Source organism: Ambystoma mexicanum, chromosome 7q (genome assembly GCF_040938575.1).
Source record: "Ambystoma mexicanum isolate Mex_15411 chromosome 7q, UKY_AmexF1_1, whole genome shotgun sequence".
Lineage (NCBI taxonomy): Eukaryota > Metazoa > Chordata > Amphibia > Caudata > Ambystomatidae > Ambystoma > Ambystoma mexicanum.
Genome location: NC_090941.1, coordinates 1,047,117,173 through 1,047,138,964, shown reverse-complemented (window position 1 = coordinate 1,047,138,964; position 21,792 = coordinate 1,047,117,173). Strand labels below are relative to the sequence as shown.

The following is a 21,792-nucleotide window of genomic DNA, read 5'->3' as shown; positions in this document are numbered from 1 at the left end:
TTTAGCAAAGAGAAGCAAAAAGCTGCTGATTTCTACAGATGAAGAAATCGGGCCAAATTGCAAATCGCGGTAAATTTTGCGAGTGTGTGTCTCGCGATTACGGAAAAAGTATAGGGAGTAGGAAGTCGGTTCTAGGTGCGTTGGAAAGCCTAGATTCTAAGCATTCATATGGAAGTCTCGTTCCTAGCACAAACGGTTCCGGAGATACGGATGATTTAATAAAGGTAGATTTTCGGATTTAAAGTAAAACTCAAAATAACAGGTGACAGTTGTGCAGCTTTAAAAATGACAGATGACACGATTTCTAGGAGGCTGTTCTAATTAGGTTAAAATAGCTTGAATTAGATTATTTTAACTAAGAGATTGGGTTCTACACAGTTCTGGCGGTACTCACAATATATTTTGGGCAGGAATGGGCCTCGCCACGGATCTGGTCAGGTTTTGGACTGGACTCCGGTTCTGGTCTCGGCACTTCACAGCGATCTGGGTCAGCTCTCTGGATACAGCGGCCTGTGGTTCTCTGGATCTCTGGTCTGCTTCCGGTCCGGATCATGTGGTTTCTGGATGCAACACTGCTTTCTGGGTACTGCCAAAAGTTCTTGGCACAGAATTCAAACAGCTCGCCCGGCTGTTGAATAGTTTGGTTAGGTTTGCTGGATTCTGAAGGCCTGCTGAGAATACTTTTGCTTGCAGTGGGCCTTCTAGGTTCAAAGCTCTGTAGTCTATGTTTAGCTTGGAAGTATAAGTGTTGGATCTCTGGATGTGAAGTCGTCGGTCAGCATGCTCCGCAGCAAATGGAATTGAATGTCCCTACCTGTCCCAGCAGTCTCTTTTTATGTGTTTTAAAAGTGGGTGGAGAGGCTAGCATCCCTAAGCCTGCCCCTCTCTTGATTTGATAGGTCAATAGATTCTTTGGTCCCTGATTTGGGAAGGGATAGTGTGTCAGAGTGATGCTGTAGGTTTTATGGTCAGAGGAACCTCCCCTTGTCAAATTGCACACAAATCTATTTCTGATCCAAGTACATATTTATCTATGTACCATTTTTCTCATATTATAGGTCCAGTTTACATATTTTCTGTAGCACCAAACCATCCGATCCCTGTCTTTGTACGATGTCGTGTCCACTGATGACAGAATTCTCCCCTTTTCATCCATATAACGACCTCTAAACCTTTCCAGATTTTACACAAATGTGCACCAGGGATATGGGTTTCAGATGATAAAGTGTCAGATTTTTAACATGCATACATTTGGAGTGAGATCCTATTTTCCGCTAGCAACCCCCCAGAATACACCACAGCGTCCTAACGCCTCTTAAAACGTGCACAGAAAAATCACAAGAACAATGATATTAATTATATAATTTTGACCAGTCCGCACTATGCGTTATCTATCTTTTTAAAATTATGCTCCGGTCAAAAAGGTGTGTGGCTTCCCACATCACAGGGTGGAATAACTGGTTTATCCACTTCCCCCAAGCTCAGCTGCTAGCAGAGGCACTCCCCCTCCCAGTTTCCCCCAAGAGGAAGCCACTTTACGGCCCCCCTAATATAACATTTGCCTGAGCCAAAGAAGGCCCATTGTTCAGTTTCCTGCAGTCCCCAGCTGCCACTCCCCTTTCAATCAACAGGGCCATGTGACCTCCTTTTTGTGGGGCAGCAGAATGCAGCCAGGCCTGGGAACACAGCTGTTGATCCAGTTTCAACTCCTGTCGGGGGAAGTTGTCAGGCAGAATCCAGTTTCATTAAGCCAGGTTTCAGCTAAATGTCACTTTTTGTTCCCAGTTTTCTACATTCAAATCAAACTGACAATTTTTACACATGCAGCTAGAATGCTGATTCTAAGTTCAAAACTATGACATTTCAACAGTTACAAACTATGTGACACTCAAAAGTAGGTCCCTCATTTAATTTAAACATTTCGATTTTAGTGGTTTTCAGTTCAGTTTAACTTAAGCTGCTGACCTCCACAGCTCAGTCAGTTTTGTTATGAACATGGTTTTGGGCTCTTTTTCTTTCCAGATTTTGTATGCATATAAAACTTCATTTTGCCAAATGTCTGCTGGTGTTCAGTGAGATTTTTGAATATCCTGCAATGTTTGAAAGCTTGCATTCCGAGATACCAAGGTGATTTCAAAGGGCTTTTTAAGCTAACAGGCACTGCTGTTTTTCCTTTGGCACACATTCCACTCATGGCACCCCTGGCCCATCACGCTCGCACTGGTGGGTGGAAGGTTAGGCGACCATTTTGGTGTGCGCACAAACTGCGCGGTTCTCCTGGATTCTGGCGCACATGTGGGCTTTTTGGCCATCTTGGATTTTCTAAGCCCACAGCACCAAATGTTGCAGCTTAATGACTCAAACGTGGGTCAATACACCTGACAGTCATCCAATAGGCCTCCCAGGTCTGCCTCTCACTGAGCCATAGCCCGGGTCCTTGTGGTCAGGAAGTCTTCCGAAAAGCATCTGTATAGAGTAGATATTCTGGCTCGAGATGGGAGGTCCTTGAGAGTTAGTTCAAGGGCTGTGAGCAGGTGCGTAGCTGCTCGGAGGGTCTGCGGATGTGAGCACCAATGGCGTAGCTGAAAGTATGTGAACCTGTCCCTCTCTTGAAGTTGGAACCTCTCCTTACATTGCTCAAATGTGCAGGGGAGGGTGCCCTCATATAGTTGGTCTAAGGTTTCAAGGCCTCCCTCGATCCAGTCCTGAAAGTTTTAACCAAATACCTAAATGTATTTGAAAACTACAACCAAAGCTAGAATGCATGTAAAATGTCAATGTAGATAACTTCTGCAAAGTTTCTGCTGTCAAATGCTGTCACACTATCAGCACAGAACAATACTTTAATGAAGAAGCATACAGCCAAGAACAAAGAAATCCAATTGCTATAGAAGCAAATGGTAGAGATTATACGATAGTAGAAAAACATCTATGAATAAAAAAACATAATCCATAAACATACCCAGCCAAATATTAAACCAAATACTCCAGAAAGTATGTGTAGTCTACAACTGGCCATGCAGCTCAATCTGCTATTTGCAGCAACAGTTTTTCAAATGATTATGAACATCTTTAAAACAATACGAGAAAAGACTTCAAATTGTAACCACACTCCACTCTACAATGTGCACTCATGTGCATACATTGTGCAGTGCTATAATTCCTGCTCTATAATTATAAAAACTACATTAAACTCTACTAACTGGCAAGACACAAGTCTGACACAAAAAGTACAACAAACAAATTAAAATGCATCTTTTGGAACTGAAGTAGGACAAGAAAACACAACTATTTCAGAAATCGCTGCCCAACAGTTTATAACCAGTACCTTCCTCTGCAACACAAATAAACAAAACTACCTCTGCTGAAATGCCAGCCAACGCATGCCTCTGCTACCATATACCTTTCTACAAGCAAAGTACAAAACACTAGACATGTGCAACAAAATCGAAGACAGTGAGCAACCACAATGGTTTCAATTTAACTTGTACCTAACAGCAAATAAAACATGACAGATCCCTTATTATTATGCACATATTACAGTAATAAACTCGATGACAACCCAATGCCATTTGGAACTATCACTAATACATTAAGAATGTTCCCACTTCCAAACGTTCTCCAACAACTATATGAATTGTTGGAAATCCACTTCAGATATTTTTCCCATGACCCAATGATTAGAAATATGTTAATACAGCAGCAGAGTACTATACATAAATGTTACACATACAATGTACTATTTTCGAGGTAAAAGAAATTAATAATGTTTGCTATATTTTCCATATCATGTTCTACTACTAATGCTTTTGTTTCTTTACAGACATACAAAAGATGATATTATCTTTTACACAATTATCAGTCTAAGAAAACACTGAGACTATAAAAGCAATCACAAGTGCATCCGTGTCTTAAATGTTGAATCTTCCAACTAACAATGTCTGACTTGCACTAAACACACTCCTACAACAGGACCAGGTAAAGAAGGTCCCAGTAACTGCCCACTAACTACACCCCAAACTCACTATTCACTGGCACTCATTATATGATCAAACGAGGGGGGTTTCGGGAGTTTCTCTATTACTGGCCTATATCCCTGGTTGGAGTCTCAACCAGAGTCTTTAGCTCACCATCCTTTCACAGAAGAGAAATGTCCACTACATATCAGTCTTTGTTCTGCCAACGGCAGTCCAGCACCCAAATGCCTGGCAATTCTCTTCTGAACAAGAGTGCCAACAACAATCCAAGACACATGTTTTGGGCTGGTTGGGCTTTGTCAGTGAGGTGGAGCTGGGTCTCTCTAAGAACAGTGAGCATCCTACTGATGAGGTCCAACCAGACCGAAACACGCATCTGGGGATGCTGTTGGTACTCTTGTTCAGAGGAGAATTGCCTAGCATTTCGGTGCTGGACTGCCTCGGGGCAGGACAAAGCATGATATGTTTTGGATATTTCTCCTCTGTGAAAGATAGTGAGCTAAAGAATCTGGGTAAGGCTCTCGCAATCAGGACTAATGTCTGGCAGAGAGACTCCAAGGACCCCCCCCCTTGTTAATTTGCTCATTATATGATAACAGAACTCCCATAGATAGTTTGTACTTGAATAAGTACAGCCCCATCAAACAATCCTAAATTTCTATTTGCCTTAGCCTGGAGCCTGCTCTGTGGTCCACTATATTAAGCCTGAGTGGACCATTCACCAGTATCCACAGACTGTGGCCACAATCCCTAAAGCATGGCCTTCTGCCATGTTGCAGGATTCTCTCAGCATCTCATAGTAGACATTGACCCATGTGCCAGTCCAAGCCCGGTGCCAACTTTAACTCATAGCCAATTCCTAGTGGCTATGGGCAGTGTCCTTATTGTCAGTGGTATGACAATTCACTGGCAATGACCATAAACCAACATTCTGCAGATCCCTACCTCATTTCTCCCTAGACCGAAACCCACACCATCAACAAAAACCAAAGTAAAATGGTAGCCACTACCTTGGCATACACCCACAATCTGAACGCACTTTCCCCTGGCCGTCATGCCCAATCACAGGGCCATGGATTTAATCCATGTTGCAGACACCACCAGGCATCTCAGAGTAGACTTTGACTCTTGCCATCGAATGCGGCAGGGACCATTCACCATTGTCCACCGATTGCAGCAATGGCAGTGCCCACAGTCCCTGTGACAGCAGCTATGTCATGCTGCAGACCACACTAAGCTTCTCAGAGTACTATTGGCCTTTGCAGCAGGTCAGGTCCAGTGCCAGCTATGGCCACAGGGACATTTCACTGCAGTTCGTGGCTTGCGGCCATGACCATTGCCCACAGTCCCTTGGGCATGGCCTTCAGCCATGTGGAAGACCCAACAAGCATTTCAGAGTAGACATTAGCCCTTGCAGCAGGCTAGGCAAATGCCACGTTTAACTCCAAAGACAGTCCTATGTCCCGAACATTCTGGGCACTAGTCATGGCCACTAGTCATGGCCATAGTCCAACTTTGCTCCCCTTCCCATGCACCAAAAAAATCTGGTCACAGACCAAGGCAATAGGCCAAATATCTGCCCCCTGCAAAACTGCTCAATTTTACATATGTCTAATTATTATAAATCCCACTGCAACATAAATAACAATCAATGTTAATCACCACAGGTGTTGTAGCTGGCTACCACCATAGTTAGAGTGGTAATGTCAACAGACAGAAAAAATTGTCTTCGGACGCATTCCAATGTCCACAATTTGAAACTGAAACTCTAAACAACGTACGAGAAATAATTATGTTTTCTGTTCGATAAACATATATAATGTGCCTCTGACCTTCTCTGGAATTCTTTCATGAAAAACACAAGTGTAAATGTGCATTTTAAAGCAAAAACATTTTTGTAACGCATTGTCCCTGGGCAAAGGGCATGGGTCGAGAACCAGACATAGCACCCAATTTCAAGCGCCCGTGTATGCTGTCTGAGGCCATCCCATGGCTTCCTGATTGGTTCACAGGCAAAGTAGATACTGAATCAGGACAGGGCAGAGATATCACTAATATATTTCGACCTATTCTTTTTGACATTTCTAAAAATTCCACTGGACAACATACACCAGAGTTGCCAAAGAACACCTTCGAGCTGAGGGCCACCACTCCTTGGTCAAGTTTATTGCAAATCTGTCCAGCGGTTCTGGCTATAGCCACGAGCACATTTTTGTCCTAGTGAAATCTATTCAGATTTTGGAAATGTTGGGATCCCTTATAGTTATTCCCTCTACCTTGATGAAAACCTGTGAACGGAGGACAGCACAGGGGCAACGCGCTGGTCATGGAAGCAAGACCATGCAGAGCAACTGAAGTTCGGGGCCATGCTTAGAAACTGAACTCCGCTATTACGTGCCTTAATGAAAAGAAAAAGAAATTTGAATAAAAACCGCACCAAACATTTAAATCATTCAAAGTAGTTGTTTTAAAAAAAGAAAATGTCTAGCGGGTTCATCAAACAGAACCAAATTCATAAATCACCCAATAAGTGCACACTTCCTATGGGAACAACATTTTAACCATAACTACAGGTTCACTATCACTGACCCTGTCATATTTTTATCTGTTTTTTAAAGCTTGTGTGTGTGAGAGATTCAATATGTGACAATGGTGACTGGTTCTGATATCATCACCTATAGTGAATAATAGCTTATGATCCAGCAAGCATGTAGAAAATAATATAGTAATATACAGGACTCGACTTGCAACATCCCCCATTGGGATACTTCATCAATCAACATCCCCATTATTGATTGATCTATTGCTTTCTGGATTCAGCAGGAATGGGGCTCAAGTTAATATCAACTGAACTCAGAAGGAAAGAGGGTGAATTGTGAATGAACAGGACTTAACGGGTACGGATGAGTCACCCACTGACCTCATTCAGAAGGTATTTATTTTGATCAGGGATTTAAGGAAGAACTGCAGGCCAATTTGCAGCCACATCAGAGTTGCAGGGAAAAGAAGTCGAAGAATTCCAGGAATAGATTGTGTGGCACAGTACTGAACATGTGATGCTCAAGGGGGATGATGAATCTATTGGACGTGACAAGAATGTGGCTCAATGGAAATTGCACTGTAGATCTATGAGCTAAAGAGTACTCATGCGCCTCATTTGAGTTTCACATTACTTTAGCACAGCAGTAGCTGGGAACCCACTGCAGCACAAATCGGAAATGCGTTTGTAAATACCTTATTTAGGGGTAAATCAGAGAGTAGCTATGTCTCTGTTTTGTTGAATCTGCACTTAACACACAGTTTTCAGCATTTGAAAAATTCATGTGTGCAGCTTTGACTCCAGTGAGAGGTAAGAAGGGAGAGGTCAGAGAGTTGACAGCCACTTACCTGTCAATGACGGTAACTCATGCAGTCAGGCAAATCACTGTCATATATATTTAATCTTCAGAAAAATATTTCAGTTTGTCTGTAAAGGTGCTTAGATCTAACAGAAACTCCTAGTAATATTGTACGGAAATATAAAATAGGACATACGCTTGAAAACCATGAAGAATAAGGGCGTTTGATGCAGGGTCACATATACGCTGAGTATATCTCTCTGCTGCAGCCATACCAGACCATGTTTAATTGGATTAAAAAAGGTATTCTTCATCTGCTGTCCATTTTTCACCCGGATCCTTCAGCATTGTGACAAAGAGAGTCTCCGTCCTGTGATCATGCAGTGAATCTGTGAATGTGAGATGCATTTATGAAGTGTCCTTTGGGGCCCTGGAAAGTCCATCTACGCATCTAATTGCACTGTAAGTCTCTGAAGAAATTGATTTTTCGAAAGCTGCTGCTCCTCTGTAAATATTACTGTTCAGGGATCTCCAAGGAAATGTTGTGACTCCTTGAACATCTGGGGCTGGATCATGTGATCATTCTTTTGTAATGTTCTACTATTTGGTGCTGGCTTTTGAATTGGAGCAGATGTAAACTTTGCAAGATATCATCTAACATAGCTCCTTTGTTGTATACATATACTTTGAGGTTATCTGATGACACATACAAGACTCCTATCATCTCACCAGTGGTCACATGTGGAAAAGAATGTCAAAGGGATGTCTGCTGTACTTGCCCTGACCTAAAGACTGTGGCATAGTATAGCTTCTACAATATGCTGCATTTTAGGGGATAACAGCATCTTAATGTCACTTCAAGTAACACTTTTTTACTGAATTTCAAGTGTTTTGTTACAACAGATTGTTTCACCTTAGTGGTGCTTCAATTAAAGTTTTGTTCACTTTTTTATTGCATTGAACTTATTAACTGTCCTTTAACTAACTTTTTTTCCCTGAATTTAAAGGGTTTTGTTATACTGCACCTCCCACCACCAGTAATTCAACTTTATTTTCTGATAACGTAACTGATATCATAGCCTGTGTTATCAATATGATTTCTACAACTACGTAACATTGGGTTTATCAAGTTCATCTTTTTTTGTACATTAGTACGCTAGATAAGAACAGATTTCTACTGGTGTACTGGGAGGAGTGGGGTGGGGCACTGGTAGCACTGTGATGGGGAAGAGTTAGGTGGGTATAGTGGGTGACCATGAGAAGGAAGCATGAAGTGGGGATAGTTGCATACTGGGACAAGGAAGAGGGATGTGGGTGTAATGACATGGATTATCATTGGGTTACTGGGATGAGAAAGGTGGATGTGGGAGTAATGACATGGTTACTGTTGGATACTGGGAAAAGGAAGAGGGATGTGGGGGGTAATAACATGTATTTCTATTGAGTACTGGGATGGGGAAGAGGGAGGTGACTGTAATGGTAGGATTACTAAATATGTACTGGGATGAGGAACAGTTATGAGGTGGGGTATGGGATGAGGAAGAGGGGTGTGTGGGTATAGTTATGGATTACTATTAGCGTACTGGGAGGAGGATGTGGGATGTGGCATTAATGACATCAAGTACGTTTTGGTGACTGGTACAAGGAAGAGGGATGCAGGGGCGATTTGGGGGTAAGGACACCAATTACTATTTGGTACTGGTATGAGGAAGAGGGATGTTGGACTACTTACATGGATAACTATTGGGTAATGGGACAAGGAAGCAGGAGATGACAGTAAATGTAGGATTTGAAATTGGGTACTGGGATGAGGAAGAGGAGTTTGAGGGTAATTCTAGTGATTAGTAATGAGGCTCTGTGATGAGGAAGAGTTATGTGTGGGTGGTGGGAGACCAATGAGGAAGAGTGAGATGAGAAAGAGGGAGACTGTGACAAGCAAGAGTGAGGTGGGGATAATGAGGTGCTATGACGAGAAAGCGTGAGGTGAGGCATTGGGGACTATGATGAGGAAGAATGAGGTGGGGTTAGCGGGAGACTGTGACAAGAACAAGCGAGGAGGGGATGGTAGGGGACTGTGATGAGCATAGCCTCAAACATGACATGGGGTTTCATGTCAGCTATGACGTTCATAGGCAGCCCAGCTGAGAGACATTACTTTTCCTCTCTTAAACCCACCCAATTACAGGTCAGGGATTTAAGGTCGTCTGGAGTACCTTGGCAAGTTATCAGATGTCTCTGTCACCTTTAAGGGACCATCTATTGTGTTGTGAGGCAGGTACTGGAGGAAATCTCTGCCACGTAGGTGCACATTCAAATACAGTCATCTGGGTGCTGCAGGTAAGTCCTTAGGCTCTTTATTATGTCAAATGGATACGAGGTTACATTAAAGGACATCAGGTACTGGAGATCAGGAACAGGATCTTAAGGAGAGCCCGCTGGCTCCCACCACCCAGGCTACATATCACCAAGTGTTCTGGTAGGAACTCTCACAGGCAAACCGTATCATTCCAAGCACGTGCAGGACATTCCATCATGATATAACTCCACACACATACAGGGAAGGGAAACAGGATATAACACAAATCCCTTCCTTCAACATACCACAAAGACACACCTAGGTAAAGGGCAGGGCTTCACACAGGAGTAAAACACAACACATCTTTCGTCCTACAAAAAACAATCAGGAACTGTGGGACATGCAACACCAACCTTAATTCTCAACCACCATAGGATTGTGGTGCATCTAGTACCCGCCACTGCCACTGGGGGTTTCAAGTCTACTACACTACAATGCTCCAGCTAACATTCCTCCACTGCAAAGGGCAAGAAAAAGTGTCTTATCAGAATGTCACTGCTGGGGAACAGACAACCACACAGGGGAGGGGCACGCAGGACAACCATCACACACTCACATTTACACTCACAAAGTGGCAAGACCACCAGCCAGGATCTTCCTCACTGCCAACAAACACTAAAGTCTCAAGATGCTGGCCAGGCAAATCAGAACCCGTCAACTCTACTAGCAACACAACACTGAAGATCCCAACGGAAGATGGAGAAGGTGGACAGACTGACCAACCAAGAGGCACTCAAACCCACCAAGGAAACCAGGTGTTGAGAAGGTGGTCAACAACAAAAAACAAACAAGAAAATCATAACTCCTGGTGGGGCTCAGCGAACACCACCATGACCGTGACATAGACCATACATCTGAACCCATCAACACAAAGGTATCAGAGAACACCTCCATAGACAAGGAATAAAATAGGCAGCGTTGCATGGAAATTTGCTATGCAATTCTGTAGGTTTGTAAATTAAAGTGACACTTGCTATTTATGTTACCCTGTTCAATAAAAGCACAGCTCACCCTGCATTCCGCTCACCTCAGGGCTCTCTCTCCAGCCTCTTTTCTCTGTTCACTGCAAGTTCAAAGGAGCTAATGGGGAGAAAGAGTGTAGGAGTATTTATCTTCTACACTCTTAAGTGCCAAAGGCCTGTGTGGGAGTGCTAGGCAAGAATGTTTTTTTTTGTTTTACAGGGGAAATAACAACAATGGCAAAACAGTAAAATTGCACAATGGTCCTACTAGGCCTTGTGGCATTCAGATTTACAAGTGCAGTGAGGAAAGTGCAAGAGGAGGGAGGGAAGAGGGGGTGGGGAGAGCAGAGGAGAGGACAAGTAGTGGTGGAGGGCCCAGGATGGAAGTGCTAAGGAGAGCCAAGGATGAGAACCTCAGGCTAAGTGCTAGTGCTGGCGACTCCCATGGGTGGGATGCAGAGGCCCCAAGCAGGGGCCATCAAGGACATTGCGGTCGGGGGGGTGTCTGGTATCGACTGGGAAGAAGGGATTGGAATCCTGTGAGATTCATAAGGATCAGGCCACCCATCAAAGCGGCAGTGGGTGATTAACAGGGAAGGGAAAGAGGAAAAGAGGTATAGAACAGCAGTTTTGAGCAATTTCTAGAACTTAAGGAGGACCGGCTCAAGTCTGAAAGAGGCAGGGAGGCTGTTTCAGAGGGAGGTCCCAGTCCCAGCCAAGATGGACCTGCACCCCACTCTCTGCTTGGGAAGCATTTGACAGTCAAAGAGTTGGAGTTAGAGGAGCATAGGGCTCTAGAAGGGGTGTATTTGGGGAGGGAAAGTTAGAAATATCGTGGTCCCAGGCCCAAGAAGGCCTTGTGGATGATGCAGAGGGTCTTGAATTTGATCCGTGTAGCTACCGGGAGCCAGTGGAGAGATTTTAGGGCTGTAGAGATGCCATCCCTGGGCTTGAGGCCAAAGGATAATAGTTTTATTAAGCAAACTATATCCTGTCTGGCAAAGACCAGTATGTGTTAGCTTTATTTTATTTTCACATAGACAGTCATGCAATTCAATTTCTTATTATTTAAGTCGATTCATAATGCATGATTACAGTATTGCTACTGCAAAACACTGCATTGCATCCATGCTTTAGAGTAAAGTTTAGGTTACTCTACCTAAATTTGATAGTGTCAACTATATTTCGGTTGGTTGGGAAATATGCATCATTGGGCTCTTATTAGGTTACATGGATACTGGAGATCAGAACCAGGATCCTAAGGAGCGTCCACTGGCTCCCATCCTGGAGACTTGGGGAAATAAATGCTGCAGTTTTTAGGTGATCACCTATATCTGATAAATAAAGGTTAAACAGGCAGGCTGTCAAAACACAACTCTGCCTGGCACCACATAAAGTGGCAATCTGCTGTGAAAGAGAACACGAATGATTCAACAGACTTGAATATTAGACTGTGAATACACGCCAATTATTAGCCCCAAGAGGCCCCACAGGGATGCCCCACAGATAGAGTTTGGACTATAAATAATCGCAGTTCACAGCATCAATTGGCACAGTGTTACGCTCACCTGGCTCCCACAGGGGTGTCGATCTGAACTGGACAGCTGCGGTCTCCACCAATGTGACGCGTAGTGCCGAGATGACGGACTGGACTGGCCCACCTAGCTGCGTTTGCTTGGCCCGTAGGAATATTCTTCTGCAAATGGAGAAAGGGAATTAACCACCCGTGGAGTTGAGCGTTAACCCCCCCCACTCCCGCTGTTCTCCCCACAGATCGCCTTTGATGTCCCCTCTTATAGTCTCACCTGATGGTTTGGAAAGATAAGCTCTCCATCCTGTGTTGAGCGCAGGGGCGCGTAGATAACCAGTTGCTTCACTGGCTCGAAGGAATTGGTGAGTTCCAGAACAATATTGACTCTGAGATTTCCGGCAAGACGCTGTAAGTATGTAGTTCGTAAGAGTTCAAATGTCTGACTTTCACACTTTCCGATTCCTTGCAGGTTGCAGCTTGATCCTAGCGAAGAGTTCCTTGTAGCAACCGGTAATATTCAGGTAAGGATTTGTATTATCCAACACAGTTCGATAAAATAATGTCAGTATGTAACCTGTTGTTTTCTCCCTTATTCAGGCGCTGAGAGAAAGTATGAAGTCTCGGGGAATAATGTCTCCAGCGGTAAAATCAGGTAAGTCTATTGTGGAGAGGAGGTTTCCCCTTGTTTGTCCCTTTGTTTCACCTTGCTGTCCTTTTGTTTCCCCTTAGGGGCCGGGGTTCGGCGAGGATGCAGTGGAAGCTGCGCCGACCCGTGAAGAGGAATAGTAGCCCCGGTGATAAAATCAGGTAAGTCTATGGGGGTAACTAATATTGCCTCTGTTTATTCTCTTGGCTCACCTTGCTGTTCTTGTCTTCCCCTTAGGTGCCGGAGTGCGGCGGGAACATGGAGAAGGATGCGGTGGAATGTGAAGATGCTGCGAAGGCCGGTAAATTCAGCGCGGCACGGCAGCAGGCGAGGCGGCGCGCATAAAATAACTTCTTTCTTCCAACTCGAAGGCACAGTGGATCGGGAATTCAGGTAAGGATCAAAGGTATTGCTCTAGTTCTAACCTTTTCTCCTTCTTTCTCCCTTTTTCTAGGAGCTTCAGACTCGAGGCGGGCATGGCAGAAGACTGGATGCAGACTTGCAGGCACGGTGAGCGTTACGCTGCTGGATGCAGAATAACGCAAATTGTGTGCTGCTCTTCGGGTGTGGTTTAAATAGCCTCTAAAGTAGTCCCAGATAAGTATTCCTTCCCAGCCCCACCCGAGTAAAAAATAGTCCCTAGATAAAGTAGTCCCTTCCAAGCCTCTTTTGGCTTCTGAGCTCTTGCAGCATGGTCTGCATCAGGTAAGTTTAAATCTATGAGCCTGGCGCCTATGGCACCAGGGCTGATTCTCCATATGAGCCTGGCGGCATTGACGCCAGGACTGCACCCAAATAGCCCCTAGCAGGGGTTGTAGGACTTGCTTGGAATAACTTCATGCCTGCTTCGAGGGTTGCTGGACTTGGTCTGGGTCCCCGGGTGTAGGCATCATGACAGCACTCCCCCCCAAGGCCCCTCGTAAAGTCGTTCTTCTCTGTGGTTTCGGTTTGTCTGGGAAATTTCGGTGGAATTGTTTCACCAATCGGGGTGCATGAACATGGTCACTAGGTTCCCATGACCTTTTTCTGTGGTCCGTAACCTTTCCAGTTGATTAAATAAAAAAGTTTTGACTTTATCAGCTTGGAGTCCAGGATGTTCTTAACTTCAAATTCGGGTTCCCCGTCTACAAGGATGGGGTCTGGTGGCTTGTTTAGTCTTGTCCCTGGTTGCACTGGCTTCAAAAGTGACACATGAAAGACAGGGTGAATTCGCATATTAGCAGGTAAATCGAACTTGACAGCCACCGGGTTGATAATGGCCTTAAAAGAGTAAGGTCCCAAATATCTGGGGTTAAAGGTCTGTGTTCCCTTTAGAGGTATGTGTTTTGTGGCTAACCATACTTGGTCCCCTATCTGGTATTGTGGAGTATCACTTCTCTGCCGATCAGCATCTTTCTTGTATTTTTCTTTCGCCTGTTTTAAATGTGCAGTTGCTTCCTTAAAGGCTTGTGTAATCGTAGCGTGCAGATGGTCCACTGCGGGCATTTCTAAGTGTTGGGGTGAGTCAAGGTCTGAGGTTCGAGGATGGTGCCCATATAAGGTAGAAAAGGGGCCTTGTCCAGTTCCAGAATGTACTGAATTCTTGTATGCATATTCGGCGATCCAAAGAATGTCTTTCCAATTACTCTCAGTCTGATGTAACATACAACGTAGGTATTGTTCAAGAGTCTGGTTGGTCCTCTCCGTTTGACCATCGGTTTGGGGGTGGTGACTGGTCGATAACCTCACATCGATTTGCGCCAATTGACAATTTTTTTTCCAAAAATGTGAAATGAATTGACTGCCCCGATCAGAGAACAATACGACGGAAATCCGTGTATGTGAACAATGTTTTCGAGGAACTCCTTGGCCAGGATTGAAGCTGAAGGTAATCCCTTTAAAGGAATAAAGTGGGCCATCTTGGAAAAAAGATCCACAATAACTAGAATGGTGTTAAATCCATTGCATGGGGGTAGATCAGTAATAAAGTCTAACAATAAGGTGTGCCATGGTGTAGGCGGAATGTCTAAAGGTTGTAAGAGTCCAGCTGGGTTTTTCTTCTGACTTTTGTTTTGGGCGCAAATGCCACAAGACATCACAAATGATTTAATATCCTTTCGCCAGGTGGCCCACCAGAATTGTCTCTTAATTTTGGCTTCAGTTTTTGCAATACCTGGGTGACCCTCCATTAGGGTATCATGATAACGGGAAATGACTAGCTCTTGTAGTTCCTTGTGTGGCAGAAATAGCCGCCCTTGGTTATAAGACAGGTCATTGCTGACAGAGTAGTCCGGCCCTTTCTTTACCCAGTCCTGCAGGGCTGTAGGATCAAAGAGTTGCTGGATATTTACCTGAATGTCCTCAAGTGTCTGTAGAGTAGTCATGCCAAGAATCCTTTGTTCGGAAATTATAGGTACTGGTTCTGGGTTCACTTCTGCCTCTCCCATCTCTATTTGGAATAAGGCGTCTTCTTTACTATTCTTACAACCTGGTCGATAGGTTATCACGAAATCAAACTCGGCAAAGAACAATGCCCATCGGAGTTGGTGTGACGATTTGGCCTTGGCTGTCTTTAAATAAAAAAAAGTTCTGGTGATCGGTGATCACATTAATGATATGCCTGGCTCTTGGGAAGATAGTGCCGCCAAGCCTTGAAGGCGGATTTAATGGCTAATAACTCCTTGTCGGTAACCGCATAGTTTAACTTGGGTGCCGAGAACTTTCTGAACCAAAATGCTACTGGGTGAAGCTGGCCAGTTTCAGGGTCCTTTTGAGACAGGACAGCTCCAATGGCTAGACTGGATGCATCAGTTTCCACTATGTATGGAAGTTCAGGGTGCGGGTGCTTTGATACAGGTGCAGACGTGAATTTCGCTTTCAGTTCTTGGAAGGCATATTCTGCTTCTTCAGTCCACATAAAGTGTTTATTTTTTCGCAAGAGTGCTGTGATGGGATGTACAACATGTGAAAAATCCGGGATGAATCTGCAGTAGAAATTGGCAAAGCCGAGCATGCTTTGTACTCCTTTAACTGAACTTGGTGATGGCCACTTAAGGATTGCATCCACCTTTCGTGAGTCCATGCAGACTTCTCTTGGGGTTAGGATAAACCCATGGAATTAAATTTATGTGGCATGAAAAACGCATTTTTCCAGTTTTGCATATAGTTTGTGCTGGCGCAATTTCTCAAGGACTGCTCGGACGTGCTTCACATAGTCAGATTCTGAAGAGGAGTATACTAGAATATCATCGATATATACAACAACACAAACGTCAATGAGTTCACGAAGGACATCGTTCATAAAGTATTGGAAGGCTGCTGGTGCATTGCACAACCCGAAAGGCATCACCTGGTATTCGAATAACCCAAACTTAGTGCGAAAAGCAGTCTTCCATTCGTCACCCTCTTACACGTACCAGATGATAGGCCCCACGGAGATCTAACTCTGGTTCAATGCGCGGTAGTCTATGCACGTTCTGAGGTCACCTTCCTTTTTGGGCACGAAGAACAAAGCTGAAGATGCAGGGGACTTGGATGGGCGAATGAAGCCATTAGCAAGGTACTGGTCTAAGTATTGTCGTAGGTGAAGGTTCTCAGGTTCCGTAAGGGCGTAGATCCTGCTACAAGGGGGTTGTGCACCGGGTATGAGATCGATTTGACAATCGTACGATCTGTGAGGTGGTAAGGTGTTTGCCTGTTCTTTTTGGAAGACATCCTGGAATTCTTGGTATTCTGGAGGTAGTTGCGCGACTGCTGTTGTTACTGTGGCCAGGCCTGCGTTCTGATTTTTCTTTGGGTAATAGGTTTGTGCACAATCCGGGAAGGTTATTCTCTTCTTTCACCAATCAATACAAGGATTATGTGTTTCCAACCAAGGTATCCCCAGTATTATTTGGAACTGTGGGGCTTTGATTAGATCAAACACAATAGTCTCTCGATGCCCATCCTGACCCAATCGTGTCATCTCTGCGGTGGAATGAGTTACAGGCCCAGAGGCAATTTCAGTTCCATCGACTGTGGTGATGACATCTGAGGTGGTCTTTCGGCAGAGAGGTAGATTCATCCTGGAAGTCAATTCGTAGTCCACATAGTTTCCTATGGCCCCGCTATCAATGTATGCCCTTACTGTGTGCATACGCGTTGGCTGCCTTGGATCTACGAGGACCATTGGTATGATGAAATGCGAGGTCTGAGTATCCTTCTTCAAGCTCGGCAAGCGGACCTCTACGCTTGTCGGGCGTGGTCGTTTCCCGAGTCTGACTCCATATGGGTTTTATCAGCAGGTCCTGCTACCTTCTTGGGTGGTTTTATGGGGCAATCCCGTAGAAAATGCCCAGAAGTTCCACAATATAGACACAATTGCATTTGCCGTCTCCTTTCTCTTTCCTTCTGGGTTAAGGGTCCTTTAAACCCTCCGATTTGCATGGGTTCTGAAGCATCTGCTCCTTTGGGGTTAGCGTGGGTTTTGACCAACACCCGATTCTCAAACTTGGCTCGATCAGCCTTTCTGTTCTGAAGTCTGTGATCTAACTGGACCACTAAGTCTATATATCGAGCGCAGTATTGAGGTGGGTTCACGACCTGAGCCAAGACATCCTTGAGTTCTGCTCGAAGCCCTCGATGAAATAAACGTGATTCGTTTTACCTCAGGCCATCCAGTTTCCACTATGAACCTATTAAAGGTTGCGATGTAGGATAGAAGGTCCTGATTACCCTGTCGTAAGGACAAAAGTTCGTTATCCATGGCCTGTTCTTGGGAGTGCCGGGCAAATAGTCTTTCCATGCTCTTTTGAAAGCCCTGAAAATCCTGAAGAATTGGGTCATCCTGAGTAACTAGTGGAATTGACCAATCAACTGCACTGCCACTGAGATATGACAATACAAAGGCTACCTTGGCTTGATCGTTTGGGAAGGCTCCAGGTCTGCATAAAAAGTGCAAGCGGCATTGGTTCATAAACATGGCGAACCTTTTGGGATCTCTGGCAAAGCATTCAGGCGGAGCTAATGGAATTTTTCCTGGTAGGATTATTTGCACATGGTTACTCAATGACACAGGAGCTGGATTTCCTCCGGGTCCTGGTAGGGGAGCTTGTCCAGCCTGGCCTTGCAGTAGTTGCCTAGCAAGGTCATCAGTTCGCTCCTTTGACAAAATCAGTTCTCTCCTAAGAGCATTGTTTTCTTGACGGGCGGAATGCACTTCAGCCCTCAGTTCCCCTAGTAATTGGGACAATTGGTCAGCTTCTGAGGTATCCATAACGCCCGGGTGGGAATTTGTGGGTAGGCTTTGCGTTCTGTTACGCTCACCTGGCTCCCACAGGGGCGTCGATCTGAAATATACAGATGCGGACTCCACCAATGTGATGCGTAGTGCCGAGATGACGGACTGGACTGGCCCACCTAGCTTCATTTGCTTGGCCCGTAGGAATATTCTTCTGCAAATGGAGAAAGGGAATTAACCACCCGTGGAGTTGAGCGTTAACCCCCCACCCCCGCTGTTCTCCCCACTGATCACCTTTGATGTCTCCTCTTATAGTCTCACCTAATGGTTTGGAAAGATGACCTCTCCATTCTGCGTTGAGCGCAGGGGCGCGTAGATAACCAGTTGCTTCACTGGCTCGAAGGAATTGGTGAGTTCCAGAACAATATTGACTCTGAGATTTCCGGCAAGACGCCGTAAGTATGTAGTTCGTAAGAGTTCAAATGTCTGACTTTCACTCTTGTCCGATTCCTTGCAGTTTGCAGCTTGATCCTAGCGAAGAGTTCCTCTTGGCAACCGGTAATATTCAGGTAAGGATTTGTATTATCCAACACAGTTCAATAAAATAATGTCAGTATGTAACCTGTTGTTTTCTCCCTTATTCAGGCGCTGAGAGAAAGTATGAAGTCTCAGGGAATAATGCCTCCAGTGGTAAAATCAGGTAAGTCTATTGTGGAGAGGAGGTTTCCCCTTGTTTGTCCCTTTGTTTCACCTTGCTGTCCTTTTGTTTCCCCTTAGGGGCCGGGGTTCGGCGAGGATGCAGTGGAAGCCCCGCCGACCCGTGAAGAGGAATATTACCCCCGGTGGTAAAATCAGGTAAGTCTATGGGGTGTAACTAATATTGCCTCTGTTTATTCTCTTGGCTCACCTTGCTGTTCTTGTCTTCCCCTTAGGTGCTGGAGTGCGGCGGGAACATGGAGAAGGATGCGGTGGAATGTGACGATGCTGCGAAGGCCGGTGAGTTCAGCGCGGCGCTGCAGCAGGCGAGGCGGCGCGCATAAAATAACTCCTTTCTTCCAGCTCGAAGGCACGGTGGATCGGGAATTCAGGTAAGGATCAAAGGTATTGCTCTAGTTCTTACCTTTTCTCCTTCTTTCTCCCTTTTTCTAGGAGCTTCAGACTTGAGGCGGGCGTGGCAGAAGACTGGATGCAGACTTGCAGGCACGGTGAGCTGTATGCTGCTGGATGCAGAATAACGCGAAGCGTGTGCTGCTTTTCGGGCGTGGTTTAAATATCCTCCAAAGTAGTCCCAGGTAAGTATTCCACCCCAGCCCCACCCGAGTAAAAAATAGTCCCTAGATAAAGTAGTCCCTTCCAAGCCTCTTTTGGCTTGGAGCTCTTGCAGCATGGTCTGCATCAGGTAAGTTTAAATCTATGAGCCTGGCGCCAGGACTGACTCTCCATATGAGCCTGGCGCCATTGACGCCAGGACTGCACCCAAATAGCCCCTAGCAGGGGTTGTTGGGCTTGCTTGGAATAACTGGATGCCTGCTTCCGGGGTTGCTGGACGTGGTCTGGGTCCCCGGGGGTAGGCATCATGACACACAGTTAAATCAATAGAGGCGATGAAGACTGAGTTGCACTTTTCATCTCAAGCCAAATGCTTGACATTTTTAACTATGAGACCATTCTATGAAGTTCCTAAATTTGCGTGGAATACAATTTGCCATTTCTGTAATCGGCCCACCTCTGGCGCCCAAGCCTCCAGATGGGCAAGCAATATTGATTGAAAAACCTTGCTCTCTGCATCCAGAAGGGCAATAGGTCTATAGTTTAGAGGGCAGGTTCTCGCGCCCCTCCCTCTTATGAATAGGAAAAATATGTGCCAGAGACCATGAGCTGGGAAAATGATCACAACTGACCACACTCTAAATGCTCAGTGTTTCTGGCGGGATCACTTTTAAACAAGAAATATGATAGTTTATTTGGTCCTGTGGCACGGGAAGGGCTAATCTTCCTTATAGCCTCTGATATACTCTTATAGTCAAAGAAGGCTGTGTTCGTTTGGAATCCAGGTGCCCTGGAAAAGGTTGAAAAATGCTGGGCCCACTCAATTTCCGCTACTGCATTCATTTTCTTCCCCGATTGCAGTGGATCAGCACTATTCAAAAGTCCCCAGAATACCTGAGCATTCTTGTTTGTTTGTTTGTTTATTTATTTATAATGCGCTCCAGACCCTTAGGTTACCGGGCGCAGCAGCAAGTATATGCGAGACTTACAATGTTACAATGTTACATGAATGAATTTACAATATTACAAAATTACATGAATGTACAATTAGCGGTGGCAGTATTTACATGAATGTACAGTTAGACCATCGTGTCAAGTACATTCAGCCCAGCACCCAGCATCCAGCTAAGCCTGCGCTGAATTTCGGAGCTCCAGAGACCCAGCAGCCTTGCGCTCGCTCCCAGGAGGGGGTGGAGCCTATTGGCGGTCATGTGCAGTGTCACATGACTCTTCCCAGCTGTAAAAGCCGGATACAGCCACCCTTGCGGCGTTAAGCCCGTCAGGGGTAAAGGCACTGGGCTGTTAAGCGGCTGTTACGCGGAGGTGAGCATAAGACCCACCAGGAGTTCGGAGACGAGTTCTGTCTGCAGTCCGCTGTACGCTATCACATGCAGATACCAGCTATAATACATTACAAATACAAAATGGTGACTACAACATCGAAGGAGGGACCGCAGACTCGGCAAAAATCACTGTTACATCGAAGGAAGCCACCGCAGAGGCTAAATAAGGAGGTAAGCCTGGTGGACTTGTCTGCACCGAATGACCCAATTGGGTCAATTATAAATGTGGACAATCTGGAAATTAGTCGACCGATGAAAGGCATAGCACCTTCTTTAGCCATTTTGTCACAGACGGTAATGGGTTTCCCGCAGCCAGGGACTGCTTACACGGGAAATGAAAGTAATGATGCCATTATACTTCCTCAAAATATGCATCTAGACAAACTTGAGAGCCGCATTGTTGAACCGGAAAAAGCCTTTTCGCCTTCGGTTTACATTGACGCCTATGAAACCCCACAAATCTCTCCCTTTGAACTAACTGACCTCGATTTGTTGGGTATTAATATTCCAAATGTTCTATCTCAGACTAAAGACTCATTACCTCCCTCCCTGGCAGATTATAGAGGATCAGGATCGCAGTCCGCACCTTTCTTTCCAATGTTTCCATTTGTTACAAAAAACATACCCATGCCTTCAATACCTTTCAATACTATGAAGGCAGTTGCCTCTAAACCAGTTAATAAAACAAAATCGGGGGGGGGGGGGGGCGAGGCGTGTGTTGATTCTATGCCGACTGAAATGCCGAATGTAATGTCACCTGAAATTACCACAGCGGCGGATAAAGACCTTAGTCAAAGGGCCCGCCTTGAGGCTGTGGACACAAATAAAGCACATGCACTTCAGTTGCAAAATTCACAAGACTCTCTTAGAGGTGAGAAACTCACAGCAGTACCATCGACAGAACTCTCTGGTCGCGAAGCAAGGTTGGCGACAAGGCTAAAAGCCGATTTTTTAGCAACCTATGAGCGTTTAAACGACAGCTTTCGACAACATCAAATGGTACATTCATCTAGAAAAGAATCCGCAGGCAATAAATCAGCAGGGAATTCATCTTGGAATACATCATTCAGGTCTGAGGGTTCCGTGTCAGCTGTAGACAACTCGAAACTTCAAAAATCGGATGCAAACATGGAATCGGTAGGCTTAAAGGATGTAGAGGCAAGAGCTGTTATG

At 45.1% G+C, this 21,792-nt stretch overlaps 1 protein-coding gene across 1 annotated transcript in view; it reads right to left on the bottom strand.

Annotated features, from left to right (window-relative positions):
- Positions 1 to 21,226, bottom strand: part of LOC138528136 (olfactory receptor 52E5-like) — a 47,538-nt gene extending 26,312 nt beyond the window's left edge. The window contains exon 1 of the mRNA XM_069639589.1: positions 21,161 to 21,226. Within this exon, the coding sequence (XP_069495690.1) occupies positions 21,161 to 21,226 (66 nt within the window). The remainder of the gene's footprint in view (positions 1 to 21,160) is intronic.
- Between the last annotated feature and the right edge of the window lie 566 nt (positions 21,227 to 21,792).